This window comes from Anomaloglossus baeobatrachus, chromosome 3, assembly GCF_048569485.1.
Source record: "Anomaloglossus baeobatrachus isolate aAnoBae1 chromosome 3, aAnoBae1.hap1, whole genome shotgun sequence".
Taxonomy (NCBI): domain Eukaryota; kingdom Metazoa; phylum Chordata; class Amphibia; order Anura; family Aromobatidae; genus Anomaloglossus; species Anomaloglossus baeobatrachus.
In genome coordinates this window covers 433,719,735-433,736,012 of record NC_134355.1, presented here as the reverse complement: position 1 = coordinate 433,736,012, position 16,278 = coordinate 433,719,735, and the positions used below count along the sequence as shown (strand labels likewise).

Here is a 16,278-nt window from a genome sequence, read left to right as displayed (position 1 = left end):
ACTCTGGGCAGCATTGCCAGAGGAGGGAATACATAAGGCAGTTGAAACTGCGACCAATCCTGAACTAAGGCGTCCGCCGCCAGAGCTCTGTGGTCCTGAGACCGTGCCATGAATGCCAGGACCTTGTTGTTGTGCCGAGACGCCATGAGATCGACGTCCGGCGTTCCCCAGCGGCAACAGATCTCTTGAAACACGTCCGGGTGGAGAGACCATTCCCCCGCGTCCATGCCCTGGCGACTGAGGAAGTCTGCTTCCCAGTTTTCTACGCCCGGAATGTGAACCGCGGAGATGGTGGAGGCTGTGGCCTCCGCCCACAGCAGAATCCGCCGGACTTCTTGGAAGGCTTGACGACTGCGAGTGCCGCCCTGGTGGTTGATGTACGCAACCGCCGTGGCGTTGTCCGACTGTATGCGGATCTGCCTGCCCTCCAGCCACCGATGGAACGCCTTGAGTGCTAGATACACTGCCCTTATCTCCAGAACATTGATCTGAAGGGAGGACTCTGTCGGAGTCCAGGTTCCCTGAGCCTTGTGGTGGAGAAAAACCGCTCCCCATCCTGACAGGCTCGCGTCCGTCGTGACCACAGCCCAGGATGGGGGCAGAAAGGATTTTCCTTTCGACAGAGAAGTGGGGAGAAGCCACCACTGAAGCGAGGTCTTGGCTTCCAGAGACAGAGAGACGTTCCTGTCTAAGGACGTCGGCCTCTTGTCCCATTTGCGGAGAATGTCCCATTGGAGAGGACGCAGATGAAATTGCGCAAATGGAACTGCCTCCATTGCTGCCACCATCTTCCCCAGGAAGTGCATGAGGCGCCTCAAGGGGTGCAACTGGGCCCGAAGAAGGGATTGCACCCCTGTCTGCAGCGACCGCTGTTTGTCCAGCGGCAGCTTGACCATCGCTGAGAGAGTATGAAACTCCATCCCGAGGTACGTCAGTGACTGGGTCGGAGACAATTTTGACTTTGGAAAATTGATGATCCACCCGAACCTCTGGAGAGTCTCCAGAGCAACGGTCAGACTGTGTTGACAAGCCACCCGTGAGGGTGCCTTGACTAGGAGATCGTCTAGGTAAGGGATCACCGAGTGGCCCTTGGAGACGGTGCCTCCGGTGGTCTTTGGAGGACGTGACTTAGACCGCCATGCAGAAGAGTTCCTCTGGCTCTTCTGTGGCCTGTTGGACGAGGAGGGTTGGGATCTGGCTGAGGGCCGAAAGGACCGAAACCTCGCTTGAACTTTCCGTTGCTGAGGTCTGTTTGGTTTGGGTTGGGGTAAGGACGAGTCCTTTCCCTTGGATTGCTTAATAATTTCATCCAATCGCTCGCCAAACAGTCGGTCGCCAGAAAAAGGCAAACCGGTCAAGAACTTTTTGGAAGCAGAGTCTGCCTTCCATTCGCGTAGCCACATGGCTCTGCGTACTGCCACAGAATTGGCGGATGCTACCCCTGTACGGCTAGCCGAGTCCAGGACAGCATTCATGGCGTAGGATGCAAATACTGACGCCTGAGAAGTCAAAGATGTTACTTGTGGCGCAGCGGTACGGGTGACCGCATTAATCTCGGACAGACAAGCTGAGATGGCCTGGAGTGCCCACACAGCTGCAAAGGCTGGGGCAAAAGACGCGCCTATGGCTTCATAGATGGATTTCAGTAGGAGCTCTGCCTGTCCGTGGCATCCTTGAGCGATGCACAGTCAGCCACTGCTACTACGGATCTAGCCGCCAGTCTAGAGACTGGAGGATCCACCTTGGGACACTGAGCCCAACCCTTAACCACGTCAGCGGGGAAGGGGTAACGTGTGTCATTAAGGCGTTTAGTAAATCGCTTGTCCGGGAAAGCCCTGTGCTTCTGGACAGCATCTCTAAAGTTAGAGTGATCGAAGAAAGCACTCCGGGTACGTTTAGGAAACCTAAACTGGTGTTTCTCCTGTTGTGAAGCCGAATCCTCTGTAGGCGGAGTTGGGGGAGACAGATCTAGTACCTGGTTGATGGACGCTATAAGGTCATTTACTATGGCGTCCCCTTCAGGTGTATCCAGATTGAGAGCAACATCAGGGTCAGAGTCCTGAGCTGCGACCTCCGCCTCCTCCTCTAGAGAATCCTCAAGCTGAGACCCCAAACTGCGTGATGAAGTCGGGGAAGATTCTAAGCGAGCCCGCTTAGCTGGTCTGGGACTGCGGTCCGTGCCGGAGTCCTGCACGTAATAACTAGAGGCCACAGCAGGAACACGCTTAGTCGCAGACCGAGAGGTGCCTGGGGGTGATCCCGCAGTGCCCGGGGCCTGTGTAAGGACCGGTCTGGACTGCAAAACCTCTAGAAACTTAGCAGACCATTTATCCATAGACTGAGTCATGGAATGAGAAAGCGACTCAGAGAGTTTGTCGGCTAAAACAGCAAACTCTGTCCCTGCCATCTGGACAGGGGGGGCCGGCAGTTCTACCTGGGCCGAGGGACCCCCTAGTGCCTCAGGCTCCGGCTGAGCGAGTGCCACAGGGGCCGAGCATTGCTCACAGTGAGGGTAGGTGGAACCTGCAGGTAACATAGCCGCACAAGAGGTACAGGTAGCAAAATAACCCTGTGCCTTGGCCCCCTTGCTCCTTGTGAACGACATGCTGTTGTCTCCCAGGAGCGTGATCACTGAGGGTATATAGCCACAAGTGAACAGTATAGCTGAACCGGAAAAAGTATACCAATATAATGTATCTATATACAGTTCAGCACCCTAGGGGTACCAGCACCGGTAACCGGTGTGGCTTACCAACCGCTCCAGCGGTGTGTGGCCACCAGATTCCCTGCCTCGGGTCTCCCAGAGCTGCAGCCAGAAGTCCTCCACCGGCAGGATGTGTTAAAACATGGCTGTCGGCGTTCACAGGGGAGGAGGGAGCCGTGGGCGTAACTTACAAAAGTGCGGGAACTGGTGCCCCATAGGGATTAGTGAGGGGGGAGGAGGACAGCAATGTGTGCTCCAGCCCTCACTGTCGGCGTCAGACCGACCGTCCCGCCCCTGCCCCTGACTGGCAGGCCCGGGGGCGAGCGTTTAATGTACTAGGCCGCAAAAGCCGGGGACTAAAGTAGAAACCGCGGCCGGCCAGCAGGCACGGTCGGCGCGGTAGTCCCGGACAAAAAAACAACACTGCAGGCGCTGCAGCGTCTGAGGCCCAGGTGCTCCATGCACCGTCCCAAAGGGGACACAGAGTACCTGTAGTTGCAGGGCCTTGTCCCTGAGGATACTCAGTCTCCTGTCCGGCAGATACCACCAGGGGCTGCGGAGGGAGCCCGGTCCCAGTGCCTGGATGACCGGTTAGGATCCCACTTCACCCAGAGCCCCTAAGGGATGGGGAAGGAAAACGGCATGTGGCTCCTGCCTTTGTACCCGCAATGGGTACCTCAACCTTAACAACACCGCCGACTCAGTGGGGTGAGAAGGGAGCATGCCGGGGGCCCTCTTTTCTTCCATCCGAAATAGTCAGCAGCTGCTGCTGACTAAAATGTGGAGCATTGTGTGCATGTGTGCCTCCTTCAACACAAAGCAAAAAACTGATGGGCCCGTGATGCACGGGAGGGTGTATAGGCAGAGGGGAGGGGTTACACTTTTTAAAGTGTAATACTTTGTGTGGCCTCCGGAGGCAGTAGCTATACACCCAATTGTCTGGGTCTCCCAATGGAGCGACAAAGAAATATTGATACAGGTAAAAAATATCTTTGTACCGTGTTAGCCATTAGAGATAAAAAAAAAAGTTTGTTTGAAAGAACTGAAGTCCTCAGTGGTTGATACCTTTTAATGGCTAACTGAAAAGATAGTAATATTACCATCTTTTCAGTTAGCCATTAAAAAGGTATCAACCACTGAGGACTCTCAGTTTTTTTTTTTTTAAAATATTGATCTCTGTTGAGAAAACATGTAGTTGTAACAACTCTGTTCTCTGATAAAGAAGACATTGCTCCCGGCGCTGAATGTGGAATTATCATGTAGCTGGCACTACACATTTGAGAATAATATACTGATTTCCCTCTGAATATTACAAAGGATAGGCATCTGCAAGGTGAAATGCGCAGATCCTGGAATATTACATGTGGATGGCTTCCGCCCTCTGCTGACTGTATACAGTAATACACATGAGTACTGTGCTCTCCCCGACATACTTGTGTAAACTCTCCTGTATTTAGTGAATATGTGCAGTCACAACTATATAACACAATGTTAAGCTCACTTCAGTTTTGTTGATAAAACTGTTGCAAAAAAGTAGAGCCGTCTGCAGCGTTATATATTCTGAGTCCCACAACGCTAATTGTTTTGCTGTGAAAAGCAATGAAATGTGGGTAAAGCCCTCAAATACAGAGGAGCATCTCACCTAGGAATCATCTGCAATAAACAAAGCCTGTATGTAAATAGTGCACCCTGTATTTTTCATTGAGGTGTGTACTGGTAGTTTAAAATGATAAGAAGATCACCATTATCCCAATATATTGTACTGCTGGGACTGCCCTGATGAGAAACATACTAAACTGCAGAGCAGCCATATTCCCCATCGAGATCTTACAAATATCAGATATCACTTACTTCTGTTTCTATTTGCTGCTGTGTACGGATGTGGTTCTCCTTGTATTGGTTTGCCCTCAGCACTTGCTGTTCAATCCCCATTAAGACGGCTTCACAACCATCACACCTGGACCAAGAGATATTCAGATGTCAGATTCATGCAATTAAGTGAGAGAAGTGCAAAAATACTGCGAAAAATATTTTTTGTTTCCAACCAGATGGTAGCTGAAAGAATGGAGTTGTACCTTGTAAGCATGTATGTACTAGGATTTACTATCCTTCAGAGACGAAGTATTCAGGTTGGTGATGCATTCTCCACTATTGGCATTGTATATATCATGTCATATATCACCTGCCATTAAACTCTATGAGAACATCAGAAACACAAAGCGCTCAACTATTCCAATCACCGCTATAATGATTAAATGCCGTGACCGTGGACATGCTTGCCCACTGCATCACTTCAACTCCTCCCTGCTGTATTTGTGCTCCTGGGGGACCTGGGTCCTCCAAGATTGAAGTGATAAAGAGGATATTCCAGAAAAACAATTGCAGGCACCTTGGAGTTGTAGTGGACACACATTTTCAGTATAGAATCATCTTTTCTGGAGCGAAGTGATCTATCAAAGGACTAGAAAAAAAGCATATGTGGATGCACACACCTCAGTGCCCTTATAATGTGATTAGCCACAGATTTTTTTGCTGCTTCTGTTTGTCAACGTGCACCTAATCTATCAGGGGACATTGATTGTGTTGTGGTCAACACTCACAAGAGTCACCACATCCCCTCAACCCACTGGCTCTTCACATCGAAATGGGCATGACACTTCATTAGGATGTGAACAGCCACTGTATCTTCACCTTGGGATTGATCTCAGGGCCAAAGCTGCCCACAGCATTCATCCCCCCTCCCCCAGCAAGATATAGAAGGAATAGAGAGATGTCAGGGATTGCAGAGGCTCAGTCAACTGCTTAGGCTGCTTTCACACTACGTTTTTTTAACATACGTCATGAATGTTTTTTTGCTGTAAAAGCGGATCCTGTTTTTACAAAGAAAAACGCATGCAAACGCATGTGTTATTTTGCAGGATCCTGTCACTTGAAGTTTATGGGCGGGCATTGAAGTCATGTGATCGGGAGTGAGGGGAACTGAACGTGACAGACCGGGAGCTAGCATCTGACAGCTGCGAAGGCTCGTAACCAAGGTAAACATCGGGTAACTTGCTTGGATACTCGATATTTACCTTGGTTACGAGCGTCTGCATCTGCTAGGAGCCGGGCTCCCTGCACACGTAACCAAGGTAACCAGCGGGTATCCAAGCAAGTTACCTGATGTTTACCTTGGTTACGAGCCTCCGCAGCTCTCAGGCGGGGGAGAGAGAGAGGGACTGATCACACCAGGCTGGTTTCTGGGCATGCTCAGTAGATCAAGCAGGTTCCTGTCTATCAGCATGCCAGCGTTCACATACGTTTGCGTGCAGTATAGTCAGGATCCAGCAATTTGCAGTATTTGGACGCAGCTCAAAAACGCTACAAGTAGCGTTTTTGAAAAAAGTTAAAAAACTTCAAGTCGCTGGATCCTCACTATAACGCACGCAAACGCAGGTGAACGCATGTTGACGCGAGTCCATTGCAAATGCATTGAAATAAAAACTCATTTGCACTGGATCCGTTTTTGAGTTAAAAAAACGTTCAGGACGCATGTTAAAAAAACGTAGTGTGAAAGCAGACTTACATGCCAAGTTCAATAGCGACTGCTGCAAGTCGTGTGACAGAGGAAGATCACTCCCACTATCACTTATTGACTTCCTGCAGCGTGAGCAAGGTATGCCCAAATTTCTATGGCAATATCGTCAGGGTCTGCCATAGATCAATGCCTAACAAAACTTGCCAATAAACAGTTTATTAGGCTGCCTATTTGTATAACACCGACAGACTTGATAATTGTGTAGTACAGGGTATCATCTGTAAGATATGATAGTCTTCAACTTCCCTTGTGTGACTGATTTGAAATATTTTATACACACACTTTTACGGGGAGGTGAGGTGGGGGGGTGTATTTCACTGTAGTCGAGTCAATCAATACTTTAAAGCTATAATTGTTTATCACGGGAACGCAAAAAAACAACATCAAACTTGCAGTTCATTGTTCACACCTCCACAACCACAAAAAAAAAAAAAAGATCAAAATCAAATATACTCAAGCATGGTACTAGCGAGAGCTCATTTCTCCAGCAGAAGGTAAGCCCTAGAACATCTTTTTCTATGGAAAAATTAAAAAAATTATGGCTCTCAAAGATGGCGAGTAAAATTACTATAAATTCTTTTTTAATGCAACAAGAGAGGAACTCCAGAGATAAAAAGGAAGCCAGTGGTGAGACGTAAAAGATTCCAGCTTTAATATCCATTGCAAAAAGCCAGTCACACAGCCCCCAGTGCATATACTGTAGCTATGCTAACGCAGTTTTTAGAATGGTGTCACTTTTGGGTATTTTCTGTCACCTAGGCCTCTCAAAATCACTTGTGATGCTGTCCTTAAAAAATAGTTTTGTAAAATTTGTTGGAAAAATTGCTGATGAATTTTGAACCCTTTAACTTCCTAACCAAAAAAAAAAAAGATCTCAAATTTCGCTGATGTAACGTAGACAAGTGGGAAATGTTATTAGTAACTATTTTGTGTGACATAACTCTCTGAATTAAGGGTATAAAAATAGTTTAAAAAAACTTTTCAACATTTTCGCCAAATTTCCAATATTTTCACAAATAAACGCAATAGATATGGTCTTAATTTTACCCTTATCATGAAGTACAATATGTCACAAAAAACAGTCTCAGAATCACTGGGATCTGTTGAAGAGTTCCAGAGTTATAACCTCATAAAGGGACACTGGTCAGAAATGAAAAAATTGGCCTGGTCAAGAAGGCAAAAACAGGCTCTGGTGTGAAAACGTTAAGGCCATGTGCACACATTAAGTATTTGGTGAGTTTTTTCCCTCAGTATTTTTTAGCCAAAACCAGGAGTGGGTGATAAATGCAATGGTGCTGTGTTTCTATTACACTTTTCCTCTCATTGTTCCAGTCATGATTTTGGATACAAATACTGAGGTAAATAAAACTCACAAAATACACAACGTGTGAACGTGACCTAAGGATAAAAAAAAAGAAATTTCACAACATAACAAAAGCTAGTAAACAGTGATCAAATAGCTGTATATTTCTGTAAATAAGACAAATAAAAACTACATCGTCATAAAAAATAAGCCCTCATAAAAGCTCCATTGATTGCAAATATTAAACTTTTTATAGTGACAAAAAAACCCACCATTTTTTATCCTTATTGTATGATACTACCATGTTTTTCCAAAAATAAGAAGACCTCCCCCAAAAATAAGCCCTAGCAGGGATTTTCAGCATTTTCGGAGAAAGGCTTAAATATAAGCCCTCCCCCAAAAATAAACCCTAGTCGCGGCTCAATAATGAAGTGTCCATGCAGCTAAAACAGTTACAGATACTGCAGGACACTTCATTATACACAGCGGCACCCGGCAATTACACTCACCCGACACTGAGCGGCAGGACCTGCAGTGATCACACACACACACACACACACACACACACACACACACACACACACACACACACACTCAGATCACACACACCAGATCTCACACACACACACACCAGATCTCACACACAAACATCGGATCGCACACAGTCAGATCGCACACATAATCAGATCTCACACACAAACATCGGATCACACGCAAACATCAAATCACACACATACACACATCGGATCGCATACACATCGGATTGCATACACACTCACCTCATCCAGCGACACCGATCTCTTCTCGCCGGGAGAATCCTGAGAGGCAGTGCATTGCAGCGTGACGAACAGGACCTGCGGCCGGACACGTGACTTGCTTCATTCCCTGCTGCCGTAAGTGCTGGATGTGATGTGATGTGATTGTGTGTGTGTGTCTGCGATCGGCTGTGTGTGTGTCTGCGATCGGCTGTGTGTGCCTGCGATCTGCTGTGTGTGTGTGCGTGTGTGTGTGATCTGCTGTGTGTGCCTGCGATCTGCTGTGTGTCAGCTAGCAGCAGGGGAGAAGGGCGTGCAGCACTGACCGGAGATCACAGGAGGACCTGGGAACCACGCAGACGTCCTGGTCTGGTGAGTATGAGTCTCCTGGGAAGTGAGGGGGGGGGGGGGGTCTGCTTTTTGGGGTGAAAACTGACCCCCAACTGCGTTTCTCCAAGAATAAGACCTCCTCCAAAAATAAGCCCTATTGCTTTTTGGGGGGGGGGGGGGGGGCAAAAAAAATATAAGACAGTGTCTTATTTTTGGAAAAACACGGTAGTAAAACATGAATAAAACTGTTATTTTCACCATAATCCTACGGTCACTCAGAATAAAGCTAACACTATTTGACCAGCAAATGAAAAGCTTAAAATACTAAATGCACAAAAACCCAGCAGAATTGGAGTTTGTATTCCTATTTCTTCCCTTGGAGAATTTATTTAAAAAAAAAAAAAAAAAAAAAAAAAAAAAGAAGAGGTGCAAAACTGGCAAAAGAGGATATAGGTTCAAGGTAAAAAGAACATTTTACAGATGGTGGAGATGTAAAGCAAATATGAGGTAAATGCTAATAATTAACTATTTTTGCTGGTGTGATTATCTGTATTAAAAAGGGATCATTTTAGATTGTGAGCCCCAATGGGGACAGTGATGATCGCGTCTGTAAAGCGCTGTGGAATTAATAGCGCTATTTAAGTGAGTAAAATAAATACCGTATTTTTCGGATTATAAGATGCACTTTTTTTCCCAAAAATTTGGGAGGAAAATGAGGGGTGAGTCTAAAAATCCAAATGTAGCTTACCAGGCAGTGGAGAATGGGCGCTGTGCTGGTTGCGATGAGTGCTGTGTGGAGCAGGGCAGTGCGACGGGTGAGATGCTCTGTCGGCGGTGCGGGGCTGTGTTGGCTGCGGCGGGTGGGATGCTCTGTTGGCAGTGCGGGGCTATGTTGGCTGCGGCTGGTGAGATGCTCTGTCGGCGGTGCGGGGCTGTGCTGGCTGCGGCGGGTGAGATGCTCTGTTGGCAGTGCGGGGCTCTGCTGGCTGCGGCGGGTGAGATGCTCTGTTGGCGGTACAGGGCTGTGCTGGCTGCGGTGGGTGCTGTGGGGAGCAAGGCAGTGCTGGGGTGAGATGCTCTGTCGCTGTTGTGATCTTCAAATAATGCCGAGAGGAGTCAGCGCGTGCGCAGATGGAGCTTTCGGATTGTCATTGAGCCAAGAGCTCAATCTGCACAGGCGCCAATTTCGGCGGCATTATTTGACCATCTCACCCCCTCACTGCCCTGCTCCACACAGCCAGCACGGCCCCCGCCGCAGCCAGCACGGCCGGCCACACAGCAGCCTGCAATGCCCTACTCCAGCACCGCTCACCTCTTTTGACCCCGCTACACCACTGCTGTCACCTTCCTACAGTAAGACACCACCAGAGTATAAGATGGTCCCCATTTTTTTTTTTTTACCTTTTTTTTCCATCTCTATATTTGGGGTGCGTCTTATAAAACGAAAAATTCAGTAATCAAAAGTTTGAAACTTGTCAAATTTCTGATTTTTTTTTTTTTTTAAGAAATAAGCACAAAATATATTGAACTAAGTTTACCATTATCATTAAAATATATGTAATAAAAAAGAAAAAAAACAAACAAACAAACAAACTCAACATCACTGGGATATGTTCAAAAATTGTGTTATTGCCCCATAAAGTGACATGTTAGATTTCAAAAAATTGTCCTGGTCACTAAAGGGTTTAATGCATGTATTGTTGCCTAAGAATCATTTTTGTAATTGGATTTGATGAAAAATTTGCAACCATTCTTTTTTCTATAATCTCTGGGTTGCTCAAGTCTATTGCAGTCTGCAAAATTAAAAAGTGCAATTCTACTATTAATTTTTGGGTTTTCATTTTACAAATTTCCTTATACAGTAATAATGACCTAGAAAAATGATTCTCCAGGTCCGTACAGTGATACCAAATTAACATTGGTGTTTTTATTTAAGTGATGAAAAAAAAAACAAAACCAAAAACAGTTTTGCTTGTGACACCACTTAGAAACCGGTAAGGTTTTCAATTTTCAATTGACGGATCAATGTGAGGGCTTTGATTCTGCACCATAAGCTGATTTTTTTATTGATTCTTTTTGGGTAGATAAAATTAGATACAATGTTTTAACTGCCTCATTACATTATTTTCTTGCGGTATTGTGGTGGCTGAAAAGAAGGGAATTTTGTTTACTTACCGTAAATTCCTTTTCTTCTAGCTCCTATTGGGAGACCCAGACAATTGGGTGTATAGCTACTGCCTCCGGAGGCCACACAAAGTATTACACTTTAAAAGTGTAACCCCTCCCCTCTGCCTATACACCCTCCCGTGCATCACGGGCTCCTCCGTTTTGGTGCAAAAGCAGGAAGGAGGAAAACCTATAAATTGGTCTAAGGTAAATTCAATCCGAAGGATGTTCGGAGAACTGAAAACCATGAACCAAACGAACAATTCAACATGAACAACATGTGTACACAAAAGAACAACCAGCCCGAAGGGCACAGGGGCGGGTGCTGGGTCTCCCAATAGGAGCTAGAAGAAAAGGAATTTACGGTAAGTAAACAAAATTCCCTTCTTCTTTGTCGCTCCATTGGGAGACCCAGACAATTGGGATGTCCAAAAGCAGTCCCTGGGTGGGTAAAAGAATACCTCGATAAAACGAGCCGAAAAAACGGCCCTCTCTTACAGGTGAGCAACCGCCTCCTGAAGGACTCGCCTACCTAGGCTGGCATCTGCCACAGCATAGGCATGAACCTGATAGTGTTTCGTGAAAGTGTGCAGACTCGACCAGGTAGTGCTGACACACCTGCTGAGCCGTAGCCTGGTGACGCAATGCCCAGGATGCCCCTGCAGCTCTGGTAGAATGGGCTTTCAGCTCTAAAGGAATCGGAAGCCCAGAAGAACAGTAGGCTTCAAGGATCAGTTCCTTGATCCACCAAGCCAAGGTTGACTTGGAAGCCTGCGACCCCTTACGCTGGCCAGTGACAAGGACAAAGAGCGCATCAGAACGGCGCGGGGGCGCAGTGTGCGAAAAGAAGAGCCGGAGTGCTCTCCCGAGATCTAACAAGTGCAATCCTTTTCACAATTGTGAACTGGATGAGAGCCAAAAGAAGGTAAGGAGATATCCTGATTGAGAGGAAAAGGGGGATACCACCTTAAGTAGACCTTCCGGGACCGGACGCAGAACCACCTCATCCTGGCGAAACACCAGGAAGGGGGCTTTGCATGACAGCGCTGCTAGCTCAGACACTCTCCGAAGTGATGTGCCTGCCACTAGGAAGACCACCTTCTGCGAAACGCGTGATAGAGATAACTCTGAGAACGCTAAGAGCCAGGACTCAATGGCCACCCAGTCAGGTTGAAGACCGCAGAATTCAGATGGAAAATGGCCCTTGGGACAGCAAGTCTGGTCGGTCCGGGAGTGCCCACGGTCGACCCACCGTGAGGTGCCACAGATCCAGGTATCACGACCTCCTCGGCCAGTCTGGAGCGACGAGGATGGCGCGGCGGCAGACGGACCGATCTTGAGTAACACTCTGGGCAGCATCGCCAGAGGAGGAATTACATAAGGCAGTCGAAATTGCGACCAGTCCTGAACTGATGCGTCCACCGCCAGCGCTCTGTGATGGTGGTTGATGTACGCGACCGCCGTGGCGTCGTCCGACTGTATCCGGATCTGCCTGCCGTCCAGCCACCGCTGGAACGACTTTAGGGCTAGCTACACTGCCCTTACCTCCAGAACATTGATCTGAAGGGAGGACTCTGTCAGAGTCCAGGTTCCCTGAGCCCTGTGGTGGAGGAAGACCGCTGTCCACCCTGACAGACTCTCGTCCGTCGTGACCATAGCCCAGGATGGGAGCAGGAAGGATTTTTCTTTTTACCAAGAAGTGGGAAGAAGCCACTCCTGAAGAGAGGCTTTGTCTGCCAGTGAAAGAGAGACGTTCCTGTCTAGGGACGTCGACCTCCTGTCCCATTTGCGGAGAATGTGCCCTTGGAGTGGACGCAGATGAACTGCGCAAAGGGAACTGCCTCCATTGCTGCCACCATCTTCCCTAGGAAGCGCGTGAGGCGCCTCAAGGGGTGAGACTGGGCCCCAAGGAGAAAGTGCACCCCTGTCTGCAGCGAACGCTGTTTGCCCAGCGGTAGCTTCACTATCTCTGAGGGGGAATGCAACTCCATCCCGAGGTAAGTCAGTGATTGGGTCGGTGTCAATTTTTACTTTGGGAAATTGATGATCCACCCGAACCTCTGGAGAGTCTCCAGAGCAATGTTCAGGCTGTGTTGACATGCCACCCGGGAGGGTGCCTTGACTTAGGAGATCGTCTAAGTAAGGGATCACCGAGTGTCCCTGAGAGTGTAGGCCCATCGCCACTGATGCCATGACCTTGGTGAAGACCGGTGGGACTGTCGCCAGGCCGAAAGGCAGAGTCACGAGCTGAAAGTGTTCGACCCGGAGGCGAAGCACCGGAAGCGTTGATGCTCTGGAGTAATCGGCACATGGAGATAAGCATCCTGATGTCGATTGATGCTAGGCAGACTCCCTGGGACATCGAAGCGATGACTGAGCGGAGAGATTCCATCCGAGACCGTCTGGTTCTCATGTGTCTGTTGAGTAGAATGAGGCCCGGAAAGGACCGGAATGATCCGTCCTTTTTTTGGTACCCCGAACAAGTTGGAGTAAAGACCGCGACCACGTTCTTGAAGCGGAACGGGGATCACAACTCCATCTGCAGAAACGAGTCGGAGGACAAGAGCTGAGCTCTATCCTGTAACCGTGAGACGGAATGTCTCTCACCCATTGGTTTTTCATCCAATTGCTCGCCAAACAGACGGTCGCCAGAAAATGGCAAACCGGCTAAGAACTTCTTGGAAGCAGAGTCTGGCTTCCATTAGCGTAGCCACATGGTCCTGCGGACTGCCACCGAATTGGCGGATGCTACCGCTGTACGGCTCGCAGAGTCCAGGACGACGTTCATGGCGTAGGACGAAAAAGCCGACGCCTGAGAAGTCAAAGACACAACCTGCGGATCTAGCCGCCAGTCTGGAGACTGGAGGATCCACCTTGGGACACTGAGCCCAACCCTTAACTACGTCAGGGGGGAAAGGGTAACGTGTGTCATTAAGGCGCTTAGTAAAGCGCTTGTCCGGAAATGCTCTGTGCTTCTGGACAGCATCTCTGAAGTTAGAGTGATCGAAAAACGCACTCCGGGTACGTTTGGGAAACCTAAACTGGTGTTTCTCCTACTGTGAAGCCGACTCCTCTATAGGTGGAGTTGGGGGAGAAGGACTAGCACCTGGTAGAAGGACGTTATAAGGTCATTTACTATGGCGTCCCCTTCAGGTGTATCCAGATTGAGAGCAACGTCAGGATCAGAGTCCTGAGCTGCGACCTCCGCTTCATCCTCCAGAGACTCCTCATGCTGAGATCCCGAACCGCGTGATGAAGTCGGGGGAAGGTTCCCAGCAAGCCCGCTTAGCCTGTCTGAGGCTGCGGTCCGTGTCGGAGTTCTCACCGTGGGATCTGGGTGCCACCCCAGGAGCCCTTTGCTGTACCGACCGAGAGGGGCCTGGGGGCGATGAACTCACAGTGCCCTGGCCCTGTGTTACCGGTCTGGACTGCTAAGCTTCTAGTATCTTAGCAGACCATCTGTCCATAGACTGAGCCATGGAATGTGAAGCGACTCAGAGTTTCTCAGTCAAAATTGTAAACTCTGTCCCTTCCATCTGTGCAGTGGAAACCGGCGGTACCACCTGAGCCGAGGGTCCCACCAGTGCCGGAGGCTCCGGCTGAGTGAGTGCCACAGGGGCCGAGCATTGTCACAATGCGGGTAGGTGGAACCTGCAGGTAACATAGCCGCATAAGAGGTGCAGGTTGCAAAACAAGCCTGTGCCTTGGCCCCCTTGCTTTCTGCGGACGACATGCTGTTGTCGCCTCTTAGAGATATAGCCAACCGCAAATAATGCTGCCGAATAGAGAAAATGTATACAATATATATATATATATATATATATATATATATATATATATATATATATATATATATATATATATATATATATATATATATATATATATATATATATATATATATACACACATATATATATATATATATATACACATATATATATACATACATATATACACATATATACACATATATATACACATATATACACACACTTCGGCACCCAAGGGGGGCCAGCACCTGACAACTGGTGTGGCTTACCAACCGCTCAAAGCGGTGGTGCGTCCACCAGATTCCCTGCCTGGGACTCCCAGAGCTGCAGAGCCATTCTGAAATCTCCACCGGCAGAAGAGATTATAACAATGGCTGCCAGCGTTCTGAGGGAAGGGAGGAAGCCGTGGAAGCGCCTAATAAAGTGCGGGCACCTGGTGCCCCACAGTGCTCAGTGAGGGGGGAGGAGGATACCAAGTATGCTCCAGCCCTCACTGCCGACGTCCAGTCGGCCGTCCCGCCCTCACCCCTGACTGGCAGGCCCGGGGGCGGGAGTACATGGTCCTAGGCCGCAAAAGCCGGGGACTAAAGTTAAAAGCGCGGCCGGCCAACAGGCGCGGTCGGCGCGGTAGTCCCGGTTCACAAACCACACAGCAGCCACTGCGGCGTCTGTAACACAGGCGCTGCATGCACCGTCCCTAAGGGGACACAGAGTACCGCATGGATGCAGGGCCCTGTCCCTGATGATATCCAGCCTCCTGTCCGTCAGATTCCCCCAGGGGCTGCGGAGGGAGCCCGGTCCCAGTGAACGGCGACCGGTTAGGATCCCACTTCTCCCAGAACTGCGGAGCTCGTTCTGAAATCCCCCACCGGCAGAAGTGATTCTAACAATGGCTGCCAGCGTTCTGAGGGGAAGATGGAGCCGTGGGCGTGCCTAATAAAGTGCGGGAAACTGATGCCCCACAGTGCTCAGTGAGGGGGGAGGAGGATACCAAAGTATGCTCCAGCCCTCACTGCCGACGTCCAGTCAGCCGTCCCGCCCTTACCCCTGACTGGCAGGCCCGGGGGCGGGAGTATATGGTACTAGGCCGCAAAAGCCGGGGACTAAAGTTAAAAACGCGGCTGGCAAACAGGCGCGGTCGGCGCGGTAGTCCCGGTCTCACCAACCACACAGGAGCCGCTGCGGCGTCTGTAACACAGGCGCTGCATGCACCGTCCCTAAGGGGACACAGAGTACCTTATGGATGCAGGGCCCTGTCCCTGATGATATCCAGGCTCCTGTCCGTCAGATTCCCCCAGGGGCTGCGGATGGAGCTCGGTCCCAGTGAATGGTGACCGGTTAGGATCCCACTTCTCCCAGAGCCTCTAAGGGATGGGGAAGGAAAACGGCATGTGGGCTCCAGCCTCTGTACCCGCAATGGGTACCTCAACCTTAACAACACCGCCGACTTAGTGGGGTGAGAAGGGAGCATGCCGGGGGCCCTGTGGGGGGCCCTCTTTTCTTCCATCCGATATAATCAGCAGCTGCTGCTGACTAAAATGTGGAGCTTGTGTGCATGTGTGCCTCCTTCAACACAAAGCTAAAAACTGATGGGCCCGTGATGCACGGGAGGGTGTATAGGCAGAGGGGAGGGGTTACACTTTTTAAAGTGTAATACTTTGTGTGGCCTC

General features: G+C 49.1%; 1 protein-coding gene across 1 annotated transcript in view; it reads right to left on the bottom strand.

The window, feature by feature from the left end:
* Positions 1-16,278, bottom strand: part of COPS7B (COP9 signalosome subunit 7B) — a 50,415-nt gene that overhangs the window by 3,398 nt on the left and 30,739 nt on the right. The window contains exon 6 of the mRNA XM_075340406.1: positions 4,556-4,661. Within this exon, the coding sequence (XP_075196521.1) occupies positions 4,556-4,661 (106 nt within the window). The remainder of the gene's footprint in view (positions 1-4,555; positions 4,662-16,278) is intronic.